This window comes from Triturus cristatus, chromosome 9 (genome assembly GCF_964204655.1).
Source record: "Triturus cristatus chromosome 9, aTriCri1.1, whole genome shotgun sequence".
Taxonomy (NCBI): domain Eukaryota; kingdom Metazoa; phylum Chordata; class Amphibia; order Caudata; family Salamandridae; genus Triturus; species Triturus cristatus.
Genome location: NC_140592.1, coordinates 151892538 through 151906039, shown reverse-complemented (window position 1 = coordinate 151906039; position 13502 = coordinate 151892538). Strand labels below are relative to the sequence as shown.

The 13502-nt window shown below is 40.2% G+C and overlaps 1 protein-coding gene across 2 annotated transcripts in view; it reads right to left on the bottom strand.

Moving 5' to 3' along the window:
- Positions 1 to 13502, bottom strand: part of CACNA1D (calcium voltage-gated channel subunit alpha1 D) — a 1031608-nt gene that overhangs the window by 572264 nt on the left and 445842 nt on the right. For both annotated transcript variants that reach the window (XM_085624624.1, XM_085624625.1), the window contains exon 22: positions 2347 to 2453. In XM_085624624.1, the coding sequence (XP_085480750.1) occupies positions 2347 to 2453 (107 nt within the window). The remainder of the gene's footprint in view (positions 1 to 2346; positions 2454 to 13502) is intronic.

Sequence of the window (13502 nt, the reverse complement as noted above, 5' to 3'; positions counted from 1 at the left end):
CAAGATCAACACAGGAATTAGTAATCAAATTTATGGCAATGAACCCACATTGGTCCTTTAGAGGGAGGATGACAATTGAGGGAGCCCCATTAGAACAGGTTAAATATGTGATCACTTGGGGGTAAGGTTGGCTGCTAAAATTAGAACTATTCTCTATCAGATGGCGTTAGCAATTGGAAGGAAATGCAAGGCAACCTTAGGGGGCTCTGTGACACCAATTCTCAGAGTATATAGAGCCACTACTATGGCAGCGGCTATCTATGGTGCTGAGCTCTGGGGCTATGTTGATGCTTCTCTGCTTACGCAGAGCGAGATTACATTTATTAGGGCCCTCTTTGTCTTACCTCCGAGCATTCCCCTCACACCATTACGTTGTGACTTACCAATAAACAATATCCATCTGGTAACTTCACTAAAACCACTATTATATTGGGTGCATCATTGGACAAAAGTGGAGCTGGCACCTTATAGGGAAGCCATAGTGGAATTATTCATTTGTGATAAACAAGTTCACACTCTGTGCCTTAGGCAAGTCAAGTATTTGTGTGAAATGATTAAAATTGATGAAATACGTAAATCCCCAGCAGAACCGACCGAATGCGTTATTTTTAATCTGAAATGAGCCTATTGGGGATGTGTTATGATGCGCATCTGGAAAGATCAGAAAGAGGGGAATTTTTAAATTACAAGTGTTTACTTAGTTTTGAACCTTCTCTGGATAGAATCTGTCCGTTCCGGGCTAAATGCTTGTATGTAAAGTTTAGAATCGGTGATTCGACGTTAAGAGCATTTACATAAAAATGGGATAAAAAAGGTTGATCACCAATTTATTGACCACATTGCCCATTGTCTAGAGAGATGGAGGAACATTTTTTTCTTTTGCCCAAGGTATGCACTGCCTCGCAAGAAATGGACAATTGCAGTATGTAAACTTATGGGTTTGAGACATGACTGAAAAGCTTTAAGGATCCCGAAAAGTGATACGAAGGAGCAGATTGTCTTTACTGTTTCCAGATTTTTGCTTTGGGCAAAGAGAATTAGATCAAAACAGGTTCCCACTTATGATCCTTAAATTAACTCATAAGCCACGAGGTTACAACAGGTGTTACATGAACTGTGGTTTTAGTAATCTAGGTATTTTAAAGTTTTTATGGGTTAAGAAAATGTTTTACAGTATATGTACGTAATTCCGTATGAGAAGAGTTACTAATGACCTGGTTCGCTTTTTGCATTTATTGCTGCTACGATTTGAAGATATTTGCACTTTATTGTGACAATAATAGCTGGCATCCCTATAATCCTATGCATTGCACACAGCATTTTATGGAAATTTTCTTGTGAGCAGCTTTGTACCACACTGTACACTCCTGGTTTAAATTTTAATAATGTGTGCATTTATTGCCCAATGATGATCTTCTCTGCTATGCATGCACGATTTTATGTATAGGTGCTATAAACTCTGTTTGTATGAATTAATTTGATGGCTTCTAAGCCGAAATAAACTATTATCATATTATTATTAGTTGTTGCTGCAAGACACGGATAACAGGCCCTCGGGAAAGTACAGTATCTACTGACCAAAACATATCTGGTATTGCATCTGCAGATTGTACTGTTTTCTATTGATGACCACCAGTCTTGACCTGCCCCAAAAGGAGAACAGATGTAAACACAGAAGAGTTTCAATCTTTTTGGGCCTCTTTGGTCAGGTGTACAGAACGCTCAACCAGTCTACATCTTGGGCATATCCCTTTTCCTTAGAAAAACTGAGACAAAAACGTGATAGATTGAAATGGTGAGCTTTTTTGCTTTTTTTAACCACGGGTATTTCATCCAAATTGCTTTCAATTGCATTTTATCAACTTTTCTTTGTGGTTAGGGGGAGCAACCATTTTCAGTCTAAATCCTACCCCATAGGAGTTTTCCTGTCTGAACTACTAGGCCACATGTTTGTATTTTATTAAGCATCATTGGTACGAAGTTGTAACTGAATGCTGCTTATTTCCTTGCTCTCTAAATACTCTCTAAACACATTAAGCAAAAAGAGTTAACAAATCTGCAACTCAAAATAATTTTAAGATTTTGAAGTAATGCATTATAACGCTTTCTTAGTTTGCCTTCAAATTCACATTTATTCTTAACTTCAATATTTTATATCCTTTCTAATCATAATTTTTTGCATTTTTTCTAAAGAAATTGCTTTGAGATATGTTTATCATACTATTATACTTACATCTTTTATCAATAACACATATATGATATGTACTATAGTTACCTATGTATTTTACAACCTTACAAAATGGATTGAAAACAAGAAATAACATGCAAAAATTGTTTTATACTTACTGAATTCCAAATGACACTAGAGAAACTCCAACAACAAGCAAATCCAGCAAATTAAAATAATTCCTACAGAAAGATCCTTTGTGGAGAAATGCCCCAAAGGTTGTCATCTAAAAAAAGAATTGAAAAAAAAAAGATTTATAGTTTGCTACTCTGTATCAATTGAAACTAAATAAAATAGACAGCTGTCTACCTACACCTTTTTGTGATAACAGAAAAACATGTTTTCTGCTCTAACTTTGTTTCTGCATTCATTGGTATACAATTGTAACAAAAATGTCAGCTTAGTCTGAACATATTTATTCTTTGGCTCAAGTGTGAGATAAACATAAGAAATGCATGTAGTATGCAACTCATTTTCCCTGCAAAGGTACCACACAAGATTTAGCTCCTACAGAGTAAGTTTACAGAACTGACTAAGTCGGTAAATGTCTTTCTTGCAAAGGACATACAACAAAACTCCAAAGTGCCTTTCTTTCGTATGATCAGAGAATTAAAAAAGTACCAAAAAAGGACTGAAAGTAAATTGATGGCAACGGTTCATAAACCACAGTACAAAAAACAGAAATTAGGCTTATAAACATTGTGGCTCTTTATTTTTGCTTGCCAACTATATGGTTTAGAATGTACCTGACAAACAGTTTTACTGTTTTAGACTACAGTTCAAGAAAAATATTTTTTAGTGTCCAATAAGGAGCAAGCCCTGTCAGACTTTTTATGGAATACCAAAGGCTATATATGGTTTATTACTTTACGTTTGATTCCCTATTGCCACAACTCTCCTCAGGCAATCTGGAAATTCAGGCAACTAAAATCCACTGTCAGGTCTTAATTTTGTAAAAGGCATTGCACCAGATAACGTGTTTGAATATTCGCCACCAAGACCTGCCTCGCAGTCCTTGGTACCCATACAAATAGGCAAAGAAAGTGTTTTCCAATGCCAGTGAGGTTAGCCAGTGCCAGCTGGCTGACCTCATTGCCACAGCAAGGAGAAATACTGTGAGACAAAAACTCAATATCGCCCTAGTCTCATGCACAAGTCCTATGAAGTAATGCCTTTCAGTGACCTGAAGTTGCTTTCATGGAAAACAACCTTCATAAAAACTATTTAGGAAAGATTATTTTCTGAGACAGAATAGAAGGCTGTTCCATAACTTAGGACCAACTGACCTAAAGAATTTGGTAGCCCATAGGGAGAGTTTAAACTTGGGCAATGCAAAACATGTGGCTGCTGCTGCAGTCTGTTAGTTGGGAAATACCTCGTAGAGTATTGTGCCAGGTAACTTGGCTGGGCAAAGAAGTAAAGTTTATGAAGAATGTAAAAAATCTTAAGCTCAATTGTCTTTTTTACATGAAGCTGGCTCAGATGTTTAAGCTTGCCAGAGATAAATTGAAATTTACAAACATTAAAGATTGACCTAGTATTTGTATATTTTGCTATTTAAGTTTATGTGGATTTTCAGAGATGAAGTGAAGGGAACCTGCATTGCAGTATCCACTTTGGAATGGATAATGACATCACCAACAATGATGTTATGGGTCATGGACAGGAAAGGAAACATTCTCCAAAGAAAGAGGTGTTGAGTACATCAACTGCGGACCAGAGGTGAAATGTAAAGATCTAAGGATAGATCAAGGACGAACAGAAACCTAGATGAAGCATCATCTGTGTAAGTTATGGACATTTGCCAATGGCGTGATGGGGAAATTTGGTATCACAAGTATTAGGAAAATTGCAAGTGATCAGAACCTCTGCTTTAGAGAGGTTTCACATTAGGCAGTTATTGTTCATTTACTTTCTGAGCCCATGTAGTGCTTCTGGAATTTTCCGAGGTCTGAGCCTGCACCACCTTGTATATCCCACAGTATGAGTGTCATCATCATACATGGAAAAATTCAGGCCCTGGCCAAGCAGATCACTAGCCCATTGCCTCACAGTCACATCCTAGGGCCCGAGTTAGGTTCTGAGGTGAAACAACAAATTTACCCAATTGCTTCCCGACTCTGATAAAGGACACTTTTAAAGCTTGCCCACTTATAGAGATCACAGTCAGTTGTGGATCTGGCAGTCAATGGTATTGAAAGCCGCCAACAACTCCATTAGGACCAAAGCACCAACACTGCTATGTCCACGAATATTCTGAGTTTGTCTAGAACCAATAAAACTATCAGTAGCTTTGTGCTGTAGCTAAGGCGAAACCCTGACTGATAAGTCAAGAAAATAGATGTCTTCCATGTATTCCTGCAGTAGACATGTGACTGGAGTTTGGCTTTCTAGTTGAGAAAGGAGAAGGGGAGAAATTGGAAGGTTATTAAGGAGACATAGTAAAGGTTTTAAGAGGGGTGTGACAATTTCTGTCTTTCATGCAGGCCAAAATGATCCTAGTAGGCAGAGAGACATTCAGAATACATTGAATAAGCAGACTAACATATTTACTTACTCTTTTCAGAACTTTACCAATGAAGGCTAAAAACCAGATCAATAGTGCCCGTTGCAAATGGAGGAGACCTTTGACTTCTTACAAGAGCTGAAAACTATTCATATCATGTCTCAGGGTATTAAAAAGAGGGCACAAGGTGTCCTCAGCCCATATGTCAAAATCTCCTGAATATAACAGAATGTGTTTTAGAAAGTTACAGAAAAGATCAGGGGACTGACATCACTTATCTGCAGCACTAAATATAATTTATTGGAGAATAAAAATAAGCATCTATGTGCAATTTTCCGGTGGGACACAATGGTGCTCAGGGCACATACAACCTTATCAAAAGCTACTTTTCATCTAGCTGACTCTACATCCTCACTCTTCCTTTGCTGAGGAAATGCTGTACAGAATTAATATTCAGCACAGTCACAATTTTGACCAGTCCAAGATACAACTCTGTGTTCTTTTGGCTAGTTCTTCAGCATCCATAAATCTGTAATGGTAAATGGATTAGCTCCCACCTCATTCACTGCAGTGCTTGGCTGGGGAATTCTGTTGTATCGAAATATTCCACTTAAGCCAATCAGAGTGATTTGCAGGTTATCTATTGAGGACACCCCAGATTGTTCTTTATCAGGCACTCTATAAATGTCTTTACCTTTATCTCAGCCTCAAGCGCATTCTGCAAGAACAGTCGTGATGCCTCTTCCAGGACAAATGCTCACTGTGGTCATGTCTTAAGTAATCTTTTTGCATAAGTATCGGGCAGCGTGATTACACCCTTTCTTTGGCCTCAAGTTCTTCCACTAACGTGATATCCCCCAATAATATAGGAAAAGACAAAACCTACAATGTAAAATTAGGAAATGTAGCCTACTGGTGACTTAATTAATCCTAATGTGTAAGTTCTATCATATTTCCAACACCCCATCTACTCACTAATCTTCCATCAGGCATATCAACTACACAGACAAGCTACTTTTGGAAAGAGGTAACTGGAGAGGTTGTGCAGCTCAGCGGTCTCAGGGACTGATGCCACATGTATCCTGTGATGAATGCTCCTGTCTGAAAGTTGAAAACTAAACAGTTTTGGGAAGAAGTTTTGGGTTCTGGCACTTGGTGGGAAGGTACCCACATGTTGAAAAAGTCAGACACTAAGGATGCAGCTGTAAATACAAAATTTCCTTTTGCATGATTACAGCAACTGCAATCATTGAAAACCATGTATACATGTTTTTAAATAGCTACTGGCAGTGACATATCGTGGACTCTCAGAACTGGAACTGGTTTATTTCTCCTATTCCATCATGGTAAATTGTGGTCTGAAGAATATGTTTAGATTTTGTCACAGGACATGGTGGACCGAGACAGGATTTTGACTATGGTTTTCTCTTACTTTTTAACTGAGCACTACACAATGTTACGAGTCAGCAGCAGGCTGTACTACGGCAACGCACTCTACGCAGGAATCACGGCCAAACACCTGCGACAACTGCAACGCATCCAAAACGCCTCCGCCCGACTGATCCTCAACATCCCTCGCCTTAGCCATATCACCCCACACCTGAGAGACCTACACTGGCTCCCCGTCGACAAGAGGATCACATTCAAGCTCCTCACCCACGCACACAAAGTACTCCACAAAACCTGAAAAGCCTACCTTAACAGCAGACTCAGCTTCTACACCCCCACCCGCCAGCTCCGCTGCACCAGCCTCGCCCTCGCCTCTGTCCCCCGCATCCAACGAATGACCTCCGTCAGCAGATCCTTCTCCTTCCTCGCCGCCAAGACTTGGAACACCCTCCCTACCCACCTACGACAGACCCAAGACCTACTCACCTTCAGAAGACTCCTCAAGACCTGGCTCTTCGAAGCAGTAGCGGGACCCCCTCCCCCAGCACCTTGAGACCCTCACGGGTAAGTAGTGCGCTTTACAAGTACTGATTGATTGATTGAGTATCTCTGAAAATGTTCACAAGTTTAAATACGCTGTGTAATAATGGTGTATATTTTATGTTTGTTTTATCTGTAACTTCTATGGCCATATATATATATATATATTCACAGAAAAAACCATAGGTTTCAGAGGTGTTATAGTTAGCTGCCCATTTCACTCATACAAAACCATAGAAATTCCTCCGTTATAGTTAGTTATGCTAACTATAACTCATGCGCCCGCAATGCACTGCTGATGATGTCACATATTGCATCATTCATGACATGGTCAGTGACATCACTGATGACATCACTGATGACATCTCAAATGACATCACTGATGACATCATCCACTGAATGTGGTTTAGTTTGAAATCTAAATATGTATTATAGATATACCAATCTGTATTGAAGATTGAGTGGATATATAACTGTCTAGATGGAGGATTTAGTAGCTGTCTGACTGTCTTTTTAAGTGAGTAATTAAAAGTGTCTCACTTAGTACATGGATTAGTAACTAAACTATGTGAATGTGTGCAGCACTGTCTCTGTTGTTGTATAACATGCTGCATCAGTTGGTCACAAACTACATGAGTGTGTATATTAGTTATTGATTAGTTGGGTGAGTATTTGTATGGGACACTGAGTTTGTGTGTGGTTGGATGGGGTGTGTGTAACTCTATGCATAGATGCGTGAATGGTTGATTGACTAGGTGTATGGGTTTAAGAGTGCATGTGGAAACAGTTGTTTGGGTGACTGAGTGTATTTATTTGTGTGTTGGTGAGCGAATATATGTTTTAGTTGTACATCTTCAACAAAGTAAAAAAATAAAAGGCATTGTATGTGAGAGTTGGTGTATATAAATAAGTATGTGTAAGAGTCAGTGATTGTGAGAGTAACTATATGAATGAGTGTATAATTGTAATGGTGCTTTTTTAACATATTAACGATGAGTTACTATGTGTTTGAATAAATGAGGGGTTGTTGGATAATTGTGTAAGTGAGTAAATTTAAGTGCGATACATTTTTTTCATGAGTGAGTAGGATGACTGCATAACCGACTAAGATGACTGCTGATGTGTCAATGTCTATATATGTGTTCTATTAATTAATGACTGCATGTATAGATGATTCTGTTGTTGAATGGGTAGTTGTGTGTGTAGACTTAGGAATCAGTGAGTGGGTATGTAGTAACTGGTATTGGTGTGTCAATGGTTTCAAATATGGTACTCTGTATTTTACAGTGAGTGATGAAAGGTTATACTAGTGTATGATGAGGTGTATCAGATTGTCAAGTGGATGATGTCATCAGTGATGTCATTTGAGATGTCATCAGTGATGTCACTGACCATGTCATGAATGATGCAATATGTGACATCATCAGCAGTGCATTGCGGGCGCGTGAGTTATAGTTAGCATAACTAACTATAACGGAGGAATTTCTATGGTTTTGTATGAGTGAAATGGGCAGCTAACTAGAACACCTCTGAAACCTATGGTTTTTTCTGTGAATTTCTAAGGTTTTTTAAATGCTAATTTCTAACTATAACGTCTCTGAAACCTATGATTTTTTTCAGTGAATTTCAAAGGTTTTTTAAATGCTAACTTTTAAGTGTGATAGTAGTTAGATCTATTTTTTTGTACTGATTTTCTACAGTTTTTTAACTGTTTATTTATAAATATTTTATTCATTAAATAACATTATATATTTTCTGAAAATTGCACCCAAAATTTTTTTTTTTATTAAAACTGAAATATTGATGAATTTTCTTGTTTTCATTTTTTATTTTAATATAGTTATATTATTTTCTTTAAAAAAAAAATCCAATTTTTTTCGGAGTCGCGCACTCAAAGTGTACACATCACGGTGGGTGTGCGCATTCTAGCCGCCATTTTAGAAAAGTCATGAAGGATCCGCGTATGGTGTGTGACGGCTGCGTGTTTTTCAGTTACATCATATACATTTAATATCACGGGTTTTGCGCGATTAGTATGCGACCAGCCTGCGACTCCTGCTCCCGCGCATTTGTGACACATGCGCATTACGGTACGAGATGATTGCGCGGTGGCGGGTCCCACGTGACATCATATACGTGCTGGGGCGCACTGGGTGCGCGACTCCCGCAAAAAAAAATTATGTTCCAAAATGATATGTATGTGTCTTTAATATACATATTAAGGCAAGAGATTATGTAAGATATTCATCAAAATAATATATTTGTACTTATAATAAACTTATATTATTTTTAAATATATTTCTGCGAAGTCGGGTGCGTGCATCGTGAGTGCAGAAAACCAGTCAGCAGAGCTGCTGTAGAGCCAGAGAACCAGGTCAGCAGAGCTGTTCTAGAGCCAGAGAAACCAGGTCAGCAGAGCTGCTCTAGACCCAGAGAACCAGGTCAGCAGAGCTGCTGTAGAGCCAGAGAAACCAGGTCAGCAGAGCTGCTTTAGAGGGAGAGAACCAGGTCAGCAGAGCTGCTTTAGAGCCAGAGAACCAGGTTAGCAGAGCTGCTTTAGATCCAGAGAACCAGGTCAGCAGAGCTACTCTAGAGCCAGAGAACCAAATCAGCAGAGCTGCTTTAGGGCCATAGAACCAGGTCAGCAGAGCTGCTTTAGAGCCAGAGAACCAGGTCAGTAGAGCTGCTCTAGAGCCTGAGAACCAGGTCAACAGAGCTGCTCTAGAGCCAGAGAACTAGGTCTGCAGAGCTGCTGCAGAGCCATAGAAACCAGGTCAGTAGAGCTGCTTTAGAGGGAGAGAACCAGATCAGCAGAGCTGCTCTAGAGCCAGAAAACCATGTCAGCAGAACTGCTTCAAAGGCATAGAACTAGGTCAGCGGAGCTGCTTTAGAGCCAGAGAACCAGGTCAGCAGAGCTGTTGTAGAGCCAGAGAACTATTTATTTATTTATTTATTTGTTGGTTTGTATAGCGCTGAAATCGACTCCAAATGGAGTATCTCTGCGCTTTTCAGGAACCGGTAAAGCAAAGATAAGAGGAAAGAGGAGCTAGATCTCATTTCTAAACAGCACAGTTTTCAGGAGTTTCCTGAAGGTGAGGTGTTCTTTACACTGTCTTAGAGATAAAGGGAGTTTATTCCACAGTGTGGGGCCTGTGATTGATAATGCTTTGTTCCCATGTCTGGCTTTCTTAGCACGGGGGATCACTAAGAAAAGATTGTTGCTAGATCTCAATGATCGAAGTGGGGTGTAGGGAAAAAATTTGTTTTGAAGATAAACAGGTCCTTGTCCATTTATACATTTGTGGATCAGGCAGCATATCTTAAATTTTATTCTCTGACGGATCGAAAGCCAGTGTAATTGCTCCAAAAGGGGTTTTGAAGCGGTTCTTGGGGGAACATTAAGAACAAGGCGAGCTGCCGTGTTCTGAATGACCTGGAGCTTAGCCAATACGCCTTCGTTGGCAGAGAGCAACAGGCCATTACAGTAATCGATCCTACTTAAAACCAAGGTCTGAACCAGGGTTCTCCTAAAGGAATCCGGTAAGAGAGGAAAAACTTTCCGTAATAGACTGATGGTGTGGAAGCAGATTCCTGAGGTATAGTTGACATGCTGTTTGAAAAGCAGATCTTGATCTAAACGGATCCCTAGATTCTTCACGACCTGTTTGGGTTCGGGAACTATTCCCAGATCGAGTGGCCACCAATCAGGAGTCCATAAAATTTTTGCTTCACCAAACAGCATTATCTCCATTTTACTGACATTACACTGGAGAAAGTTGGAGGACATCCAGTGTGCCACCGCCTTCATGCCAGCAGAAAAAGAGCTTTTTACTTCAGCGGAGAGAGTCTTGAAAGGGAAGAGGAGCTGGGTGTCATCAGCATACGATACTGGAATAAAACCATATCTCCGCATCACTCTAGCCAGGGGCGCCACATATATGTTAAAAAGGGTTGGGCTTAAACAAGAGCCCTGAGGCACCCCTTTCGAGATCTCAATCTCCGCTGAGCGATAGGTATCCATGATGATTCTCTGGGAGCGATCGAAAAGAAAGCTTTTTAGCCAGTCAATGGCTTTATCTTTGATACCAGCGTTCGACAACCGGTCAATAAGGATGGCATGTGACACGGTGTCGAACGCTGCTGATAGATCTAAAAGAACCAGGATTACTGAAAAGCCCCTATCCTGGTACATCTGTAAATCATCCGTAACAGACAGAAGAGTAGACTCCGTACTGTGTTTAGGCCTGAACCCTGACTGAGAATAGTCTAGGGCGCCAGCAAGTTCGATGTAGTTAGACAGATGGTGGTTGACATGCTTTTCAATCAGTTTCCCTAGGAATGGTAATAGGGATATCGGCCTAAGATTGGCTAAATCGGTCCATGGAATGGAGGTGTTTTTCCTGATGGGTCTAACCAGGGCTCGTTTCCAATCTCTTGGGACAGTGCCTGAGCTAAGTGAAAGATTCACCAGTCTTTCAAACATAGGACAAAGCTGTTCAATCAGGACAGGCATAATCCTAGCTGGGATGTTATCATCTGGACTGCCGCTTTTAATCTGTGATGTTAATAAAAGTGTTTCTTGTAAAGAAATAGGTGGGAAGGTGTTTAATATGTGTTTTTCCTGCTTGGGTTTAGCATCCATCTCAGGGAGCGCCATATTAATAGAGATCCCTCTATTGGCGCACATTATTTTGTCATGGATTAACTCTATTTTTTTAGTAAAGAAACATGACATTTCATCACATAGCTGTTGGGAGGCTAATTCAAAAGATTCACATGCTGCAGGCTTAGTAAAAGTTTGAAGAATTTGATATAAGACCCTAGAAGAATTGCCTGCAGCTGTGATTTGTGAGGTGATATGGGTTTTGCGAGCAGTGCGAATAGCTTTGTGGTAAATGGATAGTGAGTCCCAATATTTGGTTTTATCTTCTGCCAAATGAGAGGTTCTCCACCTCTTTTCTAATTTCCTGGCATTAAGTGTTAATGTCCTTAAGTTGTCAGAGAACCAGATTTCTTGTTTCTTGGCCGGTCTAGGTTTAAACTGTTTCAGAGGGGCAATCTTATCTATAGTTTCTTTAATGGCTCTGTCAAAGTTTGTGAAGGCAGTTTCAATGTTAGTTTGGGGAGGGAAAAAAGGAGAAGCAAAATTTTTCTTAAAAGTGGTGTCGGTAACTTTGTGCCATTGTCTACGTATACTAGGTAGTAGAGTTGGACGTGAGGGGATATGCTTCGGATACTGAGTAAGAAATTCAACAATAAAGTGGTCAGTCCAATTAACCTGCCTTGCAGGCGGACAGGAGATCGACGAAAAATTAGATAAAATCTAGATCATCAGAGCTGCTCTGTAGCATAAGAACTAGGTCAGCAGAGCTGCTCTAGAGCCAGATAACCAGGTCAGCAGACCTGCTGTAGAGCCGGAGAAACCAGGGGCCATATGTAGGTAATTTCTATTTACCGATTCCTAAATACCGAATTTGACCGATTCGGTATTTAAGAATCGGTAAATAGAATGTAGGTAAAAAAATCGGTAAATTTTACCGATTCGGTAATATTCGTTATTACCGATTCGGTATTTTACCGATTTCTTAAAATACCGATTCGGTAAATTACCGAATCCTTAAAACCTGCCTCCTGCATTAGAAAGGGCTAAATACCGGTCGGTAACAGGAAAATTACCGATTTTCGGCCGTTACCGACCGGTATTTAGTTATCTACATATGGCCCCAGGTCAGCAGAGCTGCTTTAGAGAGAGAGTACCAGGTCAGCAGAGCTGCTTTAGAGCCAGAGAACCAGGTCAGCAGAGCTGCTCTAGCTGACACTGACTGACTGACACTGACTGACTGACACTGACCGATTGACACTGACTGACACATATTGACTGACACTGACACTGACTGACACTGACTGACACTGACTGACTGACACTGACTGACTGACACTGACTGACTGACTGACACTGACTGACACTGACTGACACTGATTGACACTGACTGACACTGATTGACTGACACTGACTGACTGACACTGATTGACTGACACTGACTGACACTGATTGACAGACACTGACTGACACTGACTGACTACTCTCTACTACTCTACTACTGACTCTCTACTACTCTCTACTACTCACTCTCTACTACTCACTCTCTACTACTCACTCTCTACTACTCTCTACTACTCACTCTCTACTACTCTCTACTACTCACTCTCTACTACTCTACTACTCTCTACTACTCACTCTCTACTACTCACTCTCTACTACACTCTCTACTACTCTACTACTCAATCTCTACTACTCACTCGCTACTACTCTCTACTACTCACTCTCTACTACTCATGCTCTACTACTCTCTACTACTCACTGTCTACTACTACTCTCTCTACTACTCACTCTCTACTAAACTCTACTATTCACTCTCTACTACTCACTCTCTACTACTCACTCTACTACTTTCTACTACTCTCTACCACTCACTCTCTACTACTCTACTACTCACTCTCTACTACTCACTTGCTACTACTCTCTACTACTCACTCTCTACTACACTCTCTACTACTCTCTCTCTCTACTACTACTCTCTGCTATTCCCTCTCTACTACTCACTCTCTACTACTCACTCTACTACTCTCTGCTGCTCTCTACCACTCACTCTCTACTACTCTACTACTCTCTCTCTACTATTCACTCTCTACTACTCTCTCTCTACTACTCTCTCTCTACTACTCTCTACTAACTCTCTACTACTCACTCTACTACTCTCTACTACTCACTCTCTACTACTCTCTCTCTACTACTCTCTCTCTACCACTCACTCTCTACTATTCACTCTCTACTACTCA